The sequence below is a fragment of the Drosophila takahashii genome, chromosome 3R (genome assembly GCF_030179915.1).
Source record: "Drosophila takahashii strain IR98-3 E-12201 chromosome 3R, DtakHiC1v2, whole genome shotgun sequence".
NCBI classification, from domain to species: domain Eukaryota; kingdom Metazoa; phylum Arthropoda; class Insecta; order Diptera; family Drosophilidae; genus Drosophila; species Drosophila takahashii.
This window is the reverse complement of record NC_091681.1, coordinates 30,493,005-30,513,298: the sequence shown is the minus strand read 5'-3', so window position 1 is coordinate 30,513,298 and position 20,294 is coordinate 30,493,005. Positions and strand designations below refer to the sequence as shown.

At 41.5% G+C, this 20,294-nt stretch overlaps 1 protein-coding gene across 1 annotated transcript; it reads right to left on the bottom strand.

Moving 5' to 3' along the window:
- Positions 1-1,764: 1,764 nt before the first annotated feature.
- On the bottom strand, positions 1,765-11,645 carry Dr (muscle segmentation homeobox protein Drop). Its single transcript, XM_017153397.3, has 3 exons — positions 11,491-11,645; positions 9,951-11,438; positions 1,765-2,882 (listed from the first exon to the last, which is right to left on the bottom strand). Exons 2-3 carry the CDS (start codon positions 11,170-11,172, stop codon positions 2,545-2,547), a joined length of 1,560 nt encoding a protein of 519 aa, XP_017008886.2. The 5' UTR covers positions 11,173-11,438; positions 11,491-11,645; the 3' UTR covers positions 1,765-2,544.
- Between the last annotated feature and the right edge of the window lie 8,649 nt (positions 11,646-20,294).

Here is a 20,294-nt window from a genome sequence, read left to right as displayed (position 1 = left end):
CAATACTTGATGAATAATAAATGCAAAATTAATTTAATTGTTTTATTGCTAACCCATAAAACATCACACGATTGCCTTTTAATTGTTAACAAATTATATTCAAATTGTGTGAATGGCAAACAGGTGATGTTGGGATGGATCAATTGCGGCAATTATACAAGCAGGGAAATGCTTAATTTGGAAATTAAAATACAAGTTAGTTCTGTAAACTTAAATTTTTAAGAATTTTAATTTGATTCCCCTTTCTAAATTTACAATTTTGTTACTGATAAACAGATAATTCGTTAAAATAAATTAGTTGCTTACATTGATAACACAAGAGAATATTTGAACTTCTTTTATAACTTTTTTTAGGCTATTTCTTTTTTAACATAAATATATGACAGCGATTAACGTATCACAGTGCCATCGACAGAGGAAAAACCCGCAGCAAAAAACATTTAAACCAATATTTATTCACATTAGACAGCCCAGAGCTCTCGGAAATTTTCATTTCTTATCAGCCATAAACTGGCAAATAATATTTTAATTTATTTATTGAGCACACACGCACTAATACCTCTACACAGACATTTGCGTGGAGCACCAACACTTGTTTGCCATTCGTAAATAAATCAAAATAGCTAAATTATTTGACGTGTTGCTCGCTGCTCCGCCGACGGCGTGTTATTTCCATTTGTAATTAAATTAATTGGGTTTTAATTCCAAGCGATAAGAAGCAGCGAACGCCAGAGGCAGTTTTATATTGCCATTGACGCTCGGCCAACTGTCAACAAGAAATAAAGAAAAAAATAAATTCGTTATTGAACCCCGCCTGACACTCGACAAATCGCGCAGAATAAAAATTATAATGCAAACAATTTGATAATCACTCAAATGCAATCTTAATTCGCCTGATTGCTGATTGCTAGTCTAACCTTTGCATGTGTGTATGTAGATTTAAATGGAGAGCGAGTTGCCAGCGATGCGTATACGCCATGTGGGCCAGCCGAGTTGCCTCAGCAACCGAATGCCTGATTAATTAAATATTAATTGCCAGCCGATAAGGATGCTCCATCGCTTCTCCGTTAAAGCCTCAATCCGACACGATCGCCCCCGAGATGATGATACAGCTGGAATTATGGGTAGTACTGGATTCTCAAAAGTCAATAATGAGTAACGCTGAAATTGCTAAGTGTCCATGACCATCGTCTGAATTCATTATATTAGTTTTCATAGAGTGCGACAGTAGGAACGTTATTGGCCCAATTATACGCCAATATCGGATGCTACCCGTTTCGTAACCTGCTAATATTTCCTAGCAAATTCTCCCTAATCAATTCGCTGCGTTCGCTATTTTCAGTTTTTCTAACCCCATTCCCGATTTGTGATGGTTTTGCAATAGCAATGTATTACAACATATGGCTGCCAATCGTACTTACGCAATCGTTTCGTTGAAAATAACACTTTACTTATTAATCAGAGCAAAATAATGCTTGACTGACTTTCTAGAGAAGAGAACGTCTATACAATGAGATACTTTTTAACTGTGAAAACAAGTTAGTAATTTCTGTGAAATATTTAAAATGATTACAAAAAGCTATATATTAAATTTCCAAAATATTATGCCTTGAAATTGGAAACTACTTACCATTTCCCGAAGAAATCTCATGGGAAATTATCAATTAAAAAATAAATCTGTGATTAGTTTTCTCTTGAAAATGTTTTGCCACAAATAAATTAAATAAAACGAATTGTATAATTTTTTTGTATAATTATATATTTTTTTTCTATGATTTTTGTATGGTTTTTCTTCTGCTTTTTTCGCATGATCTTGTATTATTTTTTTCACATTTTTGTTTTTATGATTTATGATTAAACAACTACAGAGGATTAACGCTATATGGTATTCATAATATATTATGCATGTATGAACTATATGTATAGGTCTGTGGTATTATCATAAAGTACTTTTAACGGCATAGTTATAGCATTAGATTAGTTTAGTTTAGATGCTTAGAAGTATTTTTTAAATACACGATCGATCCATTAGCTAGACTGACTTACATACGTTGCAAAATACAATACAATCAAATATGAATTTAGTTAATGTTGTTTTTACGCTTATTGACTTGAGTTGTGCAAATAAATTACGTTCAATCCATTTGTCAATTGATTAAACGAAACAAACGAGCGAACGAAGGATTTTGTTCTCAGTTTTAAATTGATTGGGTTTACATGCTAGATTTATGTACAATTAGGAAACATTTTTCTGCTTGCTTTTGCTCTCGCTATATACAAAGTTCGATTGGTTAGATCGGGTGTGCTTCTTTTGTTTTCTTATAGTTATGTACAGGGTGTGCATTTGAAACAACATTTGGAAGTATCGTAACGTAAAATGCGCTAACATCACAGCAAAATTTTGGGGGTTTCCGCTCGAGGACCGGCGACAGCGGCTATTTGGTTACCAGGATGATGATGATGGTTCTGGGGACTATGGCTCATGGGGCGTTGGTGGCGCACCCGATCATGGCGATCTTGATGGCCCACCAACCGGGCCGCCACTTATCCCAGGTGCATCAGGCTGGGGTGGAAGTACCCGGCCATGGCCCACTGGGCGCCCGGCGCTCCCCTTCCCAATGCCGCCATCTTGATCTTCTCGATCTCGGCCTCCTGGAGGCGCTTGGCCTTGGCCCTGCGGTTCTGGAACCAGATCTTCACCTGCGTCTCCGTCAGCCGCAGGGAGGAGGAGAACTCGGCCCGCTCGGCGATGCTCAGGTACTGCTTCTCCCGGAACTTCTTCTCCAGCGAGAGCAGTTGCTGTGTGGTGAAGGGAGTGCGGGGCTTCCGGTTGGGCTTGTGTTTCCGTAAGTTGCACTTGATCCGTGGCGGTTCGTTGGCATCTGGAAAATAGATAGGAAAAGTCTTGATTAGTCGACGGTTTCACTGGTTGTCTTGGCAGGGGGATAAGGATTGTATAAGGATTGTATAGTGAAAATTCCCTTGAGCGGACAATGTCTTCCTCCTCAAAAAAAAATATTACTCCTTCAAAAGATAATCCTGTCTAAAAGTGCTTTTCTAATTTCAATATTATATCCTAATGTGTAAATGATTTGTGAATTTTGATTTGATTAAGTAAAATATTTTGTCCGCCAAATGACTTGTCCGTTAAATAGAGACATCTATTCTAGAATGCTAAGTAAGTAAAATGAGAATCCTCAACTCAATATTATTTAAATTCTAATTTATTTTGTTGATAAAATATATAAATGGGGAACTTTAATTGCTGGCATTCTGCATTAAGGTACTTCTACTGTACCATTAAGCATGCAAAATCCAGCCGCTCGCTGAATGAAATGTGCTGTCAACCGCCGCTGTCCTTGGCCTTGTCAATTTGGCTAAAAGCGGCAGCGGCAACAATATACGGTAATTACTCCTTTAAGTGGCCAATAAATTTGCTGTCTAAACTATTTGTCAGACAAAGCAGCAGCAGTAGCGACGGGAAATGCATTCTCCGAGTGAATCCCCTCCTCCAGCTTTTCCTTTTTCCCCACCGCTGCCCCACCGGCAATATCTCAGTTCGATTCTCTCCACGGCAAAACAATTTTAATTTGGGCATTTTGTTTTGGCAAACAAAGGCACACAAAGAAGTAAGAGACGAAAAAAAGAGAGAAACAAAGCAAAAAGAAACGTGCAGGCCTTATAAAGAAGGCCGATCCGTGGAAAAGGGGGGTTCGAGCAGCAGCTGTTGCAAGTTGCAAGTTGCGAGTTGCATGCCGGGAGTGTTGTTAATGAAAGTAATGAGCTTGCCATCGGGGCTGCGCCAAAACCACAAAGATGCAAATGGCATTTTAAAGATGCAGTCAGTCCGGGTCAGATCTTTAAGGCCCCCGTATCCCCTGAAATCCCACACTCAAAAAAAAATTTTAGAAAATCGCCTATGGATTTGCTTTACTGGCGATTTTTTTCTATATTTCTGGAATATTTCTTGAATTTAATGAATTTTGATTAATTGGAAGAAAATTTTCTTTACCAGTAGAAAATTTTTTTATTTTAAAGAAAAAAATCGCCAGTGAAGCAAATCCATAGGCGATTTTCTAAAATTCAGGGCGATTCATTTTCTGAGTGCATGAAATCCCCTGAAATCTTCCTCCCAGGCACGCGTAATTTATTGGGCATTTTGTTTTAAGGCAAAAAACCAGAGACAGAGCAGTCGAGTCAAAATAAAGACAAATGCAAATGATATGCAACGCTTTAATTTTACGCATAATTGCACAAATTGAAATTGCCGAGTGACAAACGTGGCCAAGTTGCATGCTTTTGTAATTGCTTTTTATGCTCTGCATATGGCAAACGATGCATTAAACAACAATAACAGAAAACAGAAGGGCAGATCTCAAAGATCGCGAAGAGCCACCAATAAAATGTATCAGAAGAATACATTTTAGATAACTTGTTCCAGAAAGTGCATCATTATTTTCACTGGTTCCCGTTTAACTTCCTATTTTTGTACAAGCTCCCAAGTCCTAAAAACTTGATGTGTTCACACGCATTTTATTATGTTATATTTTCGATAAACAAATAACTGTCGCTCTGGCTGCCATAAGACCATAAAAATCCAACTCGCGATGGAATCAAAACTAATAATCAGGCCTGGAACTCGAACGGGCTGACTGGCTCATTAAGTAATTAGTGTGACATGTTGAAGTTATGTTAATGCTCCGGCCTTATCGATATGGCCGATATGCATATAATTTCACTTATTTGTGAGCCTCGGTTTCTGTTTCTGTTTCTGGGCTGCAGCCTGCAGGTCGTAAAAGCCCCTAACAAGGTGAAACGAAATGTGAACACTCCCGATAAAGCCACCAGAATCAGATGATCCCCATTCCCCAGTTGCCCCAGCTTCGGACTTTATAATGAAGATGCTGCGCTGCATTCAGAAAATTTGTTACAGACTCGGCGACTCCGACGCGGCCTCTATAAATATGTATTTAAATATATTTTTCATCTCATTCGCCCTGCATTCCGTGTGAAGTTTTGATTTTGTTTTGTCTTGTCTTGTTTGGTATTTTGTTGTCGCTCTTGTTGTATTGACCATAAATTAGTTGCCAAATTAGCATATAAACGAGGCGGCCAAACTTTTACAGCCCTTTTTCGCTTTTGTCGCAGGTTGGTCTTTTGGCTTTTACGATCTTTCCCTTACAATAATATTTATACTCCACATGGCTTTAATATTTATATGCAATTTATGGTCGCAACTGGGTTGTAAGTTTACAAGTCTTTAAATACTTTATGGTTTTAAATTTACTGTAATATTTTTAATATTTGTCAACTATTTAAATTATTTTACGTAACCATTTAATAATTTCCCTCGACTTCGACTACCTTTATTTATTTTTGCTCCAATCTCGCCTTCTTTTCGTCTCAGTTTGCTTTACATTTATTTCAAAATTAATTGCTCATTTCTCGCTAAATTGTTGGAATGGGGTTTCCATTGCAAGTGAGCTGGATTTTCCGCCCCCCACGCTGCCCCGCCCACCGAATGCCTTTGGCCTGTTGCAAAACCTGCGGAAAAGCTGAAACTGAAGACTCAAGGGGAGTGAGAGAGACGCACGTTGAAACCAGAGTGCGAGACTTGTTTTCGCCTTTTTGCTCTTTTATAGGCATTGTTGCTGTTGCTACTGCTCAAGCGATGTTGCTGCTGCGATGTTGCTGCTGCCGTGGTGCTGCTGCTGGGGCAATACGTCGCCAGCATCGCCATTGCCAGCGCAAATACATGCCACAAACGCCAATTGTGACATTTAGCCTATGTTTGTAATGGATTTTCAATTAATTTGAGTTCTCCGGTGTATTGTAGACGCGACATCGTATAAGACCATCGAGCAGCAACAGCAACAACAGCAGCTAAATGAGACAGGCAACAAGCAATTGTGAAATTTACGCGTATCGTTTGGAGCAACAGCAATACCAAATATCCAAAGCAATCGCTTTATATAGCCGACGGTGACAACGCTCGATTGATTTGCGGTGCAAATTGCTGGCAATTAATTCTTCATTAAAGCGTTTTCGCATAGCACCATCCATGCAGCGATCGGAGCAGCGTTTTTGCAGTGAAAACCGTTGAGCAATATGGTGTACGATCGAACGGAGTACGAGGATTGGGCTCGAGGATTGGATGTGGATGTGGAAAACAAATGGGCAGATCGCTGGCCGGATGGCTAATGCAATTACACGCTTACGGTCACAACGGCAACCGCTTTGGGACCTCAGGCCGATTTCATAATGAGGGATTTTAATTAGCACCAAATAGGTGCTTAGCGGCTAAATGAATGATTAGGCCGCGAATTAAGCGGAATGGATGGAAGGACCTGCGAGCAGGGAATCTAAATTGCTAACTTTTCCCGGTGCCCTAACACCGGTTAAACGAGTCAATTAATTAGCCAGAGAGCGTGTTAATAACCAGTTGCTTAAGATAAGCGTACACTGGGGATTTAAATGGGGATTTGACATAGGAAAATTGTGGTAAAAAAGGAAGAAGAAATTCTAGAACAAGGAATAACAAGAGAAAAATTCTAGACTTATGCAAGAGATAATAAAAAATATTAATATCTTGCAATAATAATTAAATTCCGAATAATAATAAATTAACCCTTTATAGCAACTAGGTTTTTTTCCTTAGTGCACCTGCACTGCCCACTGCTAGCCTCTTTTTGCAAATCTTGGCACATTGCGTGCTGGCCATATATCTATTTAGACTGTTTTGCAATGAAGTTCGCTGCCTCTGGGCAAGATAAGAGTGTTCAGATAGCCCGTAGGTTGGGCTGCCTCTTATGACAGGTTCCAAATGCTATTTAATTACTCAGGTGCACAGCAGCAACAGCAACAGCAGCAGCAGAAACAGCAGCAACATCAGCGGGCACAGCAGCAACATCCAACAGCGAGCAGCTCAAATTAGTTGAACTACCAATTGTCTACAAATATTTAGCAAATGTTTTCTCAACCGCACACACACACAGAAATATACCCCCTCCTTAACACCCCCAACTCTTAACCCATCAACATCCCCATCACCATCACCTCCGCTTTGTCTGGCTTGGTAATTTAATGCAAATAAATTTTATTTACCAAAACATACATCAAAATGTCTGCGCCGCCACACGCCCCCCGGCTCAGAGCCCCTTAACCCCATGGAAACCGGGAGCCCCCCTTAACCCATGTCCATGTGTTGCATGTGTGTATTTAGTACAGCTTATGCACGTTAGATGGCGTGCAGAATGCAAATATTATTTTAGCTTTTGACTCTCTCGGCTTGGAGCCTTGCAAATGGTGTTAAAACGCATGCAAACGGTCCCCTTAGCCCCCTTAACCCCCTGATGCCCCACCAATCCAGCTGCCACTGGTCTTCCTTAACCCTCTTCTCGCCTTTTGCCAGCCAGCAGCCGTCTGTCAACGTTTAAATTGCTGCCGGGCCTGTTGAAAATTGCGTGTTTTGGGTGGGCGTTGCTGACATGCCACACCCACCGTTTTGGCCAGGTTTTCTCGCCCTCTCTTTCGCACTCTTTCCCACTCTCTCTCTGGCCAACGAAGAAGTTGTGTGTGTGCCCGCTTCTATGTATTTATGCAATGACTCCCAAGTTGTTGCTCGTTTGTTCAGCTTGAAAATTAATTTCTATAATGGCTGCCAAGAATTGCAGCTGCAATGCGTGGTGGTTGGCCAAGGAGGGGTTAAAGGGGGTGCAGAGAGGGTTAAGGGGGCAAAAAATGGGTGGCATGTGCACCATACGTGACTTGGCTGCGCTTGCAATTAGTTAAATTATGAAGGCACAAAAGGGAATTCCGCATATTGCAGCACGAAAATGTTAATCAAACGGGCAGGCAAAAAAATAAAAATAAAAACATACAACCTTCTTCAGTCTGTGTGTGTTCCCTTGGTCTAATCGGAGGTAGAGGTATTTAATTTAATAGGCCATGAAGGAGCCGACAAACGGTAGTCGAGATACACAACCTCTATCTGCAGTCGCTGAGGCACTAAGTACCTAACACTTGACATAATGCCGCAAAAGATAGCGGCACAGGTCACTGAAGTTACAGAAGGCCCCTGAAAAGCAGGGGATCATCCACATCAGTCCACAAAAGACAGCAACCTGCTGCGCTAATGAGACACGCCGAATACAGGAACCAGAAACTCAAACTCAAACTGAAACCGAGAGGCAGAGGAAAAAAACAGCTGCCAAATGAAACGAAACGAAATGAAGTTGTTCGGCTGTATTTTATACACATGCAGCAGTTGACAGCCAAATGACAAAATAAGCGGCAAATGTTTGGAATAGTTTATTCATCTCGGGCTGTCTGCATGGCCTCTTTATAGAGAGGGGGACAAAAGATAGCTCAAGTGGCTGACGAAGGGCAGGGAATTGATGGTCCACATTAAAATTGATTTATTAGGACTTTTTGATAATAATTTAAAATTAATTTTGGAATATTAGAAACCATTTTATCAAGAAATTAAGAAAAACCGCTCTTCATTTGGGCTTCGCAAATATTATGTAATATCCTTTAGTTATCAGAAAATAAAAATCCATAACCCACTTGCAGACCCAAATTCCCTAAGGCGACACCCTTTTGAAGCTCTTTTTTTATGGCCCTCCGACAACTTTATAAAACAATGCCTTGTACGGGCAAATAAAAACACACACAACCGCAAATCAACAAAAACTGCAACAATAGTGACTGGACTGCATATAAAAAGCAAATTTACACTTTTTTGCACCGCCCTTTTTTTTGGAGTGTTTGAGCAACTTTAAAAAGCGGAAACGCAAAGTTCGCGATGGCCGAGTAAAGTTCACATGTCAGTCCGGCATCAAAGTGTGACTTAGCGAGTGTTTTCCCTGGGTTTCCCTGGCTTTTTCTAGCTTTTTGTCCAGGAAATGCAGGCAAAGTGTGAACTGTGCATGCAGATAGAGATCGCCCAGTTAAACCGAGCCAGACTCGCTTCAATTAGTCTGGCCAGTCGGTTAGACAGTCCGGTTTTTATGCGTTTATTATTAGATTTTCGGACGTTGGAAAAGGGGGCTGGCTGTCAGACCGGAAAACACCGAAAAACGGCGGTAGCCACCGAGTGCAATGAATAATCAGACGTGGCCAATTGAGTCAAATCAAAACCGACGCGACGCGACTATCACAATCATCATCATCGAATAATGGGACCCCGGCAATCAGGCATATTTCATTGTTTTATTTAAGGCCCCGCTATAATTGCCACGCACTTTGACTACAGGCTGCAGTCACGATCATTTCATTTTCATTTCATTGCGATGATGATGATTGTGATGATGATGACGACGAGGTGGCCATGATGGAGCACCCGCAGTTCATGCTCGTCGGGAGGAGAATCATCACCATCGATGCCAATTAAGGCGAGGGGCAGCAGTTAATTGAATTAAAATGCGACACAAAATGGTGTAGATAAAGTTGCCACCGCGAATGGGACATAAAACAATGGGGGTGGCGTAAACGTAAAGGGAGTACTGAGCGAATTCCTCCATTAAATAAATCGTTTTTGAATATGTATCTCCTCTGGTTGTTTGCTAATGGGTAATTTGCTCTGTAGCGAAATTTACGAATTTCTATTGTTCAGGGGTTAAGCTAAATATTTATGGCAAGGTGGAAAGTAAAAATAAATAAGTAAATAAATTAAATATTTTCTTTCACAAAATTTAAATTATATTTCTTTTGTTAATGATTTTAGATTTGTATTTCCCTCTCTTAATATTTTACTAAATGTTTTAATCTCAAGAAGCACTATTCAATCTCCCTTCAAAGCGTTTTAAAATATTCGTTTTAAACAGCACTTAAGCACATGTAGCAGATAAGGTTTATCATTTCCTCCAAAGGAACTACAAGAACCCCGAAACAAGCTCACAAAAAACCCTACTAAACCCCGGGGTGAATTACAAAGTAGCGACACTTACCACCACCAAATCCTGCGCCCGGAAACATTCCCGGGGGTCCGAAGGGCGCCATTTGTCTGGCTCCCGGCCACGGAACTCCGGCGCCCATTCCCGTCCAGGCCACCGCCGCGGCGGCCAGGGCGCTGAAGGGCGTTGGGCGGATGGGCACATGACCGGAGGCCAGGGCCGCCGGAGAAAGTATCGTCGTGGGCATGCCGTGCGAACCCGGCGGAGGACCGTGTGGCGACTCCATTGACTTGCCACTGCCATCCAAACCATCGGGCGTCGATCGCGGCGAATCGTCGGCGTTCATGTCCTCGATATCCACAATGGAGTCCTCCTCCTCGTCGTGATCCGGGTCATGATCCTGCAGCATCTCCTCATCGTACTCCAGCTCGGAGTCCGTGTGACTGCCCAGCGGCGAATGGCGTTCGTTTTTGGCGGGCGTGGAGGCTACGTTTCCCTGGGATCCCTGACCCGAGGATCCCAAGGGTGTGGAGCTGGGCGTGGATGTCGTGGAGGCGGGTGGCGAGTTGGCCCGGGCATCGGCTTGCTGCTGCTGATGACGCAGCTGGGCGGCCATCGCCTGGTGCTGGGCATGTGCCGCCGCCGCCGCGTGGGCGGCCTGCAGCAAGTGGGCGTGGTGCGCCACGGCGGCCGGGTGGAAGGTATTGGCGGGAACTTGGGCAACCGACGTGGCCACCGACGGCGGCGGAGGCGGTGTGCTGCTGGCTTGGGAAATGGGCGATGTCGCCGCCGAACTGGTGAGGTTTTGCGGTCCATCGCCCGCCTGATTCGGTGGCGTCCGGGGCCTGGTATCCGCCAGCAGGGAGGCCACGCTAAAGTTGCTCAGTCGGGAGGTGGTCTTGTGCAGGTGATGGGCCGGCGGATGCACTGCGGCCAGCTGGAGGGCCGCTTGTTGCTGCTGCTGTTGCTGCTGCTGCTGGTGTTGCTGGTGCTGCTGCAGCAGATGTTGCTGGTGCGCGAGCAGCAATGCCGACGGCGAGGTGGGACTGGCCAGGGCACTCAGGCCAGCCGGGTGATTGGGACTCAGGTTGGTGATCGCGTTGCTGCTGGCCATGTTGCTGCCGCTCATATTGCTGCTGCTGTTGCTGCTGCTGTTGTTGCTGTTGCTGCTGCTGATGTTGCCCGCGGGTGTGTTGCTGCTTGGCGGCACCGTGGGGCTGGTCATCGTCTGGCGCAGACCTGTAACTGTCATGCTCGCCGGGCTGAGCTTTAACATAAAGCCTTGTTCGATAGTTTTGGAAAACTCTTGCGTTACTTTTAATACTTTGCTTTGGAACCGCCAGTTAATTGTTTTATTGAGACATGGCCTGCTGTTAATTTGTTTTGATTATCTTTTAATTAATGCGCTCGTTCATCACACGCTTTTAAAAACACACACACACTGTCACTCGCGGCGTTTTGGGTTTTTTTTCTGAGAGTTGGGCTAGTCTTCCAGAGAGAGAGACACGTCCTCTTGAGATCACGTCTGTTCTGCGACTGAAACTATAGTCGCAATTTCGGATGCACCGCTGCCCTGGGAAACACAGATACTCACTAACACCGAAGCCGAGAGATTGGTGGTGGAAAACCGGCTGTATAGAGCTGGCCTCTCCCTCTATCTTTCGGTTGAGAGCCCCGCATACGACACCATTTTTATTGGTTTCCATGCCTGCCTTCTCGCTCTTTTTTTTCTGTGTGAGTTTCGTATTTCTCCACTTTTCTGACTTTCGCACCGCCTTCTTTTCGCTCTCGCTCCGGTGTGGTGAGTTTTCGAAGACTCTTTCGGAAAGAGATGGTATATGGCAGCCCCTGAACCATACGTATAACCATCCCTGTCGCTCGCCTAATTATTATTGAATAATTCAATCTTCAAAGCGTTTTTCCACTTTTTTTTCGAGCTGCTGCGCGTATTAGCATTTTATAACAAGCAGCGGCGGCAAACGCTTGTCCATTTCCACTTTGGTTTTCTGGCTTTTCTTCGGGGTTTTCGCCCCCTCCCACACCCTCCATTACGACTTCATTTGGCCAAATTGGCGTGATTTTTTGAGCTTTATATATACCGTATATGTATGTGTACGCCCGAAAGGGGCTTGTGATTTTAATTGGTACTCCTACATGTCCTTAGCGGGTCTAAACAATATAATAAATAATAATCCCATCCTTATCAGGACCAAACAATCGTCAAACGACAGGAGCCAGGGCAGCATTATCGCAAAGCTGCAATCTCGGTCAGGAAATTATGTTTTTTCTTCCTTTTCGCTCCACCTCGAAAGATAAGCCATAAAAATCGGATCGGGGCCCATAAATCGAGCATCCCTGGAGCCCGGGCAAATCAATCACATACATATAAATGTGAAATATGCAGGATTATATGGAATTTTACCATTCGCCCATAAGCCCCGAAAATGAACCAAGGAATATAAATTGCATAAAAGAAACGAAAACGCAAACGTAAACCCTCTTGCCTTCCCGCTCTGTTTATAATTTTCGCTCTACAAATTAAACTCATTTTAAGGATTATTATGTGAAATTGTTGGCTTGAAAACTTTTGCCAGCCATTGTTCAGCTGCTCCTTTGTTTTCCGCTGCTCGAAGGACCAAGTTGGGGAAATGGCAAAGTGGATTGTGTGGGTGGGCGGGGTTTTCCTCGGCTTTTCGGGGCGGCAAGTTGGTGAAAGGATTTTAATGGCAATTGCCAGTGGGGGGAAAATAAAGAGCTCAATTAGAACAGTTGACGAATGGCTGTGTGGTTCCCTTAATTAGTTGCAAGCGATTTTAAACGAGACTCGTTTTCGTTATTTTAAGCACCGGAACTCTATAATTAGTGAATTTCTTGTTTTTAGTTTCTAATAAAATAGAAAAAATGAATAAGATATTTTAAGTTAAAGATACCATGTTATATAATAATTTTATCATGTCACTAAATATTTTTCTACAATTATTTTTAATTTCACTTAAAAGAAAACCCCGGCAGTAAACCCATTTATAATCTTCACACATTTTCCAGCCATTCAATTAACACTTGATATATCTCTTACCACTTTTCCAACGCCCCTTCATTAAAACATTTTCCTACTTCCCAAACTTGAGCACTTCATTATGGGACCCAACAATTCAGCTTTCTTTTCAATGAAACATTTCGAAATGGCAGCTAAATGTGATGTGCGCTGCCGCTGCCCCTCTGCTCATTAATATCATTGTCTTCGTCTCATTTTCTAGACTTTGTGCCGTTGGCATAAACAATTATAGCCAATTACAAATATTAATTTCTCAGGCCAAGCACGTCGAGCGTTTCTTTTATTTTCCTCTACTTAACCACCATCATTATTCATTGCGCTTTGAAATACGCAAATGAGAGCCGAAAAAAGAAATACAAAAACGAGGCGCAAATTAATTTTTCAATAAACATCATAAGCGAGCTCCAGCCCACTTCGATTCCCCCCGTCGACCATCCAGTCAAGATGAAACGAAACCGGCAAAGCAGCAGCAAGTCGGCCAATAACAAAAGCACCAACAAAAGTCCACGCTTCGGCCAAGTTGGTCAATTGATAAATGGCCGCCGATTTGGTTGCGTGCAGTGATGACAGCAATGGTTTTTAAAAACTAGCTAAAACTAGTATTCAAAATTTGTTTAAAAATCTAAAATATTAGAATTCGAATTTCAATTTATTTATAATTTTTATATTTTCTTATAAAGTATCCTAAAACAGAAATTTTAATATTAAACTTATTTTAAACAAAACGAATTGTAAAATCTATAAAAATATTTATACAAAACATTTTTTTTGTGCAATATTAAAAATTTACATATAAAGTAAAATTGAAAAATTAGTTTTTAAATCCAAATCGATAGACTTGGCTAGGTAAAAGCCAGTTAGGCACCACAATATGCGTGGATCGCAAGAGAGCAAACCGTTTTTCTTCTCGTTCCCCCTTGTATGTAAATGTTTTGATAGTTTTTCATAATTTTTCGAATTTATATTTCCCGCCGACCGATTCCAGTTTGATTTTAGAAGCTACGGTCGAGTAGAAGGGAATGGGTATAGTTAGCCATGATTGAGTGGGTGTGTATGTGGGTGTTGCATATTTATGTGGGCTGACGCTATGGCTTCGTGTGCTTTTTTGTCCGGCAATTAAATGAGAATTTTGTGTTTTATTGTGCAATTAATTCTGAATTGAATTGCATAATTGTTTGTATCCGAGAGTGAGCAATTACCCAGTCAGCAAATTGATTATTATACCAGCTGGAAACGAAGTGGAATATTAATTGATATATTTAATTTACGCCAGTGTTTCATTGTTTAGTCTGTTTAATTAATTTATTTATTTAAAACTACTCATCAAACTACCATCAACTAAATAAATTACATTTTAAAGAACACTTTTAATTGAATAAATTTGAATGAGTTGCAGATACGGCGCCATCCTTTCACAACGATAATTAGCAACTCGCCAAACTTAATCCCATCCCCAGATTTCAAAGGACCTCCACTCAAAAAAAAATTTTAGAAAATCGCCTATGGATTTGCTTTACTGGCGATTTTTTTCTATATTTCTGGAATATTTCTTGAATTTAATGAATTTTGATTAATTGGAAGAAAATTTTCTTTACCAGTAAAAAATTTTTTTATTTTAAAGAAAAAAATCGCCAGTGAAGCAAATCCATAGGCGATTTTCTAAAATTCAGGGCGATTCATTTTCTGAGTGTCTAAATGACGCTAATTTCATAGAGACCCAGCAACCAGTCCGCCCAACAGAGGGCGGCACAGTGCCAGGACAACCAGCCAAGCGGCGCATAATCAAAATTTCATTATCCTTGCGATGCGTTAAATCGCTTAAACAGGCCGAAAAACGAAAGAGCGAAAAAGCCACCCACCCCCGAACCGGGGGCCACCTTGCCGACCAACAAACAGTTGACATGTTGACAGTTCAGAAATTTCCGAAGGACCAAGGACGAGGCTGTTGCGAAACTCTGCTCAATAAACGTTATTGCCGAGGACGACGAGATGCGAATGGTGGAACATGGGGATAGGGATATACGGGATGCTTTTCGAGGGGTTGTTTGGCGAGTAAATAAACCATCCCCCAGAAAATCGAGAAAAAAACCCTGCGGTTGTCAGTCAGTCATTTAGTCACAGCGGCTGTTGTGGCAATTGCGGCTGCCTCACACAGATACACACCCATACTTTTCCCTCAATCTACACACACACACACACTGCTAAACGATGGGGTGTTGATGATGGCGCACAACGCTCGTTTATTGAATTACATCCGCATGGCTGAGCATTTAACGAGCTCTCGGGTGTCGTTTTGCTGATGGCGTAAATGTTTGGCAAACAACAAGCAAATAAATAAAGTTCTGATTTGGCACTGATTGCCTTCGGTGGGTGGGTGGATTGGGTGGACTAGGTGGTTTTCGGATTCGATCGCTGGGTGGTTGATTGACAGCACTGTCCTTCTCTTTTTTATTTCACCCACTTTGCTTATAGAAAATAATTGCACAGGCAAAAAATAATTACCCTCGGTTATATTTGCGGAGTTTTTTTCATTACTAAATAGTATTTATCTTTCACACGTATTAAAAAAATAGATTCATTACCTTTAACGCTGTTATAACGTAGAAAAGACTATCCAATAAACTTATTCCTTGATTGGACTCATAAGATTATTATTCTACTTTTACCTCATCTACGATATAATGATTTAATATTACTTTATTTTATTTTAAGATGACAGTATATATTTTAAATATTAAACATCTTGGTCATACATGTGTTAATCATTTAAAACCAATATAGATTTTTCCCTCTGTACAATCCAACAAAAAAGCTGGTCGTGCGTCGCTAGCTCGTTTATGATTATTATTTTTTGCTGCCATTTTTATTAATTCATTTTGTATTTACTCTATTTATTCTCTTTGGAGCGATGTGCACCGTATTATTCCCACCCTAGACAGGTTCTTATCTTCATTGCCGGCATTATGTGAGATAAGCGCAGGACGTCGACGACAACGACGTTGGCAAACAACAGGGAAAATTCCACCCAGCTCGGAATTATCCACCCACCCCGAGCGCCAAACGTTTGGCCCATAAAAATGTAAATCAAATAAATTTACCTAATATCAAATTTCCCCTTCAGCTGGCAAGCTAACAAGGCAGCAGCCTCCTGCTTTATCCCTACCCCCAGAATTTTTGCCGGTGCCAGGACTTTACACCCTCTTGTCAGCCATCCTCTCCCCTGCCATTTTCCTTTTTTCCTCCACCCGGCCAGCATGAGCATCATCATCATCATTCACGCTCATCCTTTATCCGCTCGTTTAACAATCGTTTAATAATTTAGCCTGGTAAATAACACTAGCACTAACACTCCAATCCCGACCGGGCCCAGAAGCCTTGCCGTTGGGCCTGGGATCGAGATGGTGCCATGTTGGCTTTTCTGGGCTGTGTGGGCTACGCGTTTTCTTTAGGACGGATACAGTGGAAAGGCACTGACTTTTGTGTGGATTTTATAAGAAATACGGATTTATTACAAGGAATTCAATGAACCGATGACTATTAAAGATATATTTAATAATATATTATATAATATTTTATAGATATATTTTTGAAGAATCGTAAAATTTATTTAAATTACTTTGCTAATGTAAACCATTAATAAAGTAAATATTTGTTAAATATTTTGAAAGACTTTATAAATTTGTAAACATCGAAATAGTATTTACTGTTGATGTTGATCCCAACATTTTATTCACTCTCAGTAAAATCTTTGAGACCCTCAAAAACATTTGGTAATCCGCTTAAAATATGTTTCAAAATAAATTCCGGTTTATTCTATTGATTTTCAGCATCCTCGCATGCCCATGGTGTCCTGCCTCTCCCTGTGCGCCTTATCCTTTGCAGCATATTAGCTACTATCGTGCGCCAAACCGCAACCCCCCAAAAAGCCACCCACTCCGCCCACATTTTCCACCCGACAGGCAAACCAAATACCCACTGAGCTGGTGGCTGCTGGTTGGAAAAAGATGGCTGGGAGGATACTTGGCTCGAGTCATTTAGCCATTTAACTTTGGCTTAATTCAATTTGCAATTTTTCAAAAGCCTTCGGGCTTGGTTTTGGTTTCGGTTTCTGGCCTCCAGCATCACGGGGATGCTGAGTTGGTTTCCCTGGAAGGTTGGGGCCATGGAGAGCATACGCTTTTCAAGCGTTTTTATGGCTTTCTGCCTTTTGGGGGTTGACTTTTGTAATTTCAGCCGGCTGCTTCCTGGCGCAGGATGTGCGGTTCTGTCGCCTTTTATGTGCCACCATATTCCTCCGCCTCCCTGCGCATATATTTACTCACATCGCATCCCAGGGGTTTTGTGGATGTTGATGTGCCCAGTCACCCCTGACTCTTTGGGCCCTTGGCTTTATTTGTCGTCGCTTGGCTAATGAATTTTGATTGTTTTTCGCGTGGGAGGACCACGAAGACGACGACAGCTCGGCGCTCCATAAATGGCCGACTTGTCGGCCTGTCTTTGTGCCGCTTAATTACAACTTAATTGCGCTTTATGCGTACAAATTCCCAGCTTCCTTTAAGACAAACGCAAGCTGCCGGGCCAAATCGGAGAAATCCGAAACTCGGGCAGCTAAAATCAAATTAGCTAAATGTATTTATCTTGTCAATTTGCAGACGCGATTGCAAACTGCACTGACAATCACACGATCCCATGTCCCGGCAAACGGACAGTGCAGTTCATTAGGCCCGGCCTCAACTTGAAGTTGAAGTTGAAAAGTTGCTAAAATGTTTACAAGTCACTTTGCGGCGATACGAGCCCGCTCGCATATCCATATCCCTGTGCTCGCCTTCAGAAGCTCCCAAACTCTGGATGGACAAACGCTCTTACTGTTCTTTACGACCAAGTTTTACACTGGAAGAAAGCAAGGAAACAAAAAATACGAATATTCTCGATAAGTGGGGTAATTAAAATAATTTATTTCATTATTTATTTAATTTAATTAATTTATGAATACATTTTTGTTGACATAAGACCCGCGTTTTCTAACTACTGAGCTAGGTATATTTATTTATAAGTATTTTCTAAGGGCAAGTTAAAAAAAAATAGCAAGAAAATAAATGTATTTAATTGCCACAAAAGTAATAAAAATAAATCCAATTTCTCTTCCTGTACAGGTTCCAGGTTCCAAGTCACAGAGCCCGTCTGGGCCATATCAATTGTTTGTTTGCCTTAGATCTCTGGCTCCTTGGCCCGGCACATTTGTTTGTCAACTGCGTTGGCCGTTCATGGTCGCTGGCTTTCGTTGGCTTTCTGCTTTGCACTGATTGCACTTTGCACAAGGATTCCGATTCTGCCGGCCAGTAGCCAATTCCGATTCCAAGTCCAAGCAAAAGCTGAAGCTTCTCGCGCGACGCACATAAAGTGTCATTCCGTAGCTGCTAATTGACATCGCACACAGCCGCCAGCGTTTCAGCCTTCCTCTGCCATTTGTATCTGTGGGCCAGGCCAACTGAAGTCGATTCTCTTGGCCGGCCTGCGATCCTAACTGAAAGCTGAAACTGGACACTGGACACCGGAGCTGAAGCTGCTCAATTGTTCTCGTGGCTCGAAGGTCCATTGATGCGATTTGAATGCGCGCGCGGCGCGTTTTTGATACCCTTTCTGGGAAAAGTTTCCTGGCAAAAGGATTTATTCCCCCAAAATAACTAAAAAAACATTATGAAAAAAAATAGTTGCTCAAGAAAAATCTATAGAATTATAAGTCACAATTACTTCTATCTGCTTAAAGTAAAATTGAAAAAATAAAAAAATAAAATAAATTCGAAATTAAACAATTAATTACAATATGTAATCCCACAAATTATCAATTTAATACTTTCTTACATCATTTACACAGGTTACTGATATTTCTTAGGATTATTTTTGAAGGATCCCTTAGAAATGAAATGATGATCTTTCAGATATGATAAAAGCACGACCAGTATTATTATAATCAATATTACAGTCCCCTTCTGAGTTAGTGCATCTGTGATTCAGACCAACTCCTTCCGATTTTCCTCCCCATTTAGATAGAGTTTATTTATAGAGCCCGGTAGCTGGTGCCATGGCACACACACTCAAAGTGTCGCAGTTAATTGGCAAATGTGAGTCAAAGTTTATAGAAAACCTGCCACAACAATTGGCGCGCGTTGCCGCTTTGAAGTCATAATAGATGTAGCCAGCTTCTGAATAGGGGGTATTCGAATACGAATACGAATGCTATACATATATACTCACTGCAGTGTTCGAAGAGAGAAGTGCCGACTGTGACCAGTGGACACCTGACAAAGCCGGACCTCTACTATATCTTTTTCTCGGGGCCAGCGGACTGGCTTATTTGCATGGCAAATGTTGACGCTTGGTAGTTGGAACGTCCCAGCCGATGAGCAAACAAATCATAAATACTCCGAATGCTGGACGATGGGTGATGGGTGATGGCTTATGGGTAATGGGTAATATGTGATGTGTCCAGGTCCGCCGACTTTTCCATGTTTGGCAAAGTAATTGAGTAAGTGGCGGCGGTGGCGGTGGCGGCGGCTGAATTGTCATACCCATTAGCATTTGTTTGCCGAGGTGCGGATCTGAGCGCAGAAGCCGAAAGTCATGCGGCGGAACACAAATGCCACATTAATTGTTTCAAGTTGTTGTCGTCGACTCAAACTCAAACTGCGACCAACCGACCAACAACGTCGTCGTCAGCGGTTGCTCTACAAATATTTGCGATCATTTTCAAGTGGCAAGATTATGACGCATTCACGCCAGATCGAAAAGGAAAGAGAGGTAATTACACTCGAAAATATTAATTAATATTCAAAATTGATAAAAATAATACATTTTGTTTTTTGGAATGAACTTACTATTTATATTTTTTTGTTAAAAATCCTAATCCTAAAATTCTCTCAAAATAAATCAGTATTTTTGCCATAATTTAGCCAATAAAAGCCCAAACATTAAATATGGTACCATGTTGAACTCACTTATACAATTTTCAGCCAACTTGCATTTAAATATAAAATTTTAAAAAATTTTCACATTTTTGAAAATAAACGTGATGTAACAACCCCTTATAAAAAATGCCAAAATTAGCCAACAAAATAATTTCTTTAAATCTTCACAAAAGTTATTGTTAGTTTAGAAAATGATTGCCATTTGTTGTAACTCTAAAACAATGCAAAAAATGATTTTAATATGAACTTCAGTCCGTCATTAGATTCCCAATTTTAATGACCAACCTGAACCAGTTTATTTTTCTAGTGTAAGGACAGAGCTAAGAGATGGGCTGATCGAGCGATATTTGCACTTGGCCTGGCCCGGTCCACTTGTGT

What these genes read in the sequence shown, in the direction of transcription:
- Dr (XM_017153397.3), bottom strand. Translation starts at nt 11,172, where the DNA reads ATGTTAAAGCTCAGCCCGGCGAGCATGACAGTTACAGGTCTGCGCCAG. An exon ending in GGGCGCAGGATTTGGTGGTG is followed by an intron (nt 2,883 to 9,950) that starts GTAAGTGTCGCT and finishes TCTATTTTCCAG; the next exon opens with ATGCCAACGAACCGCCACGG.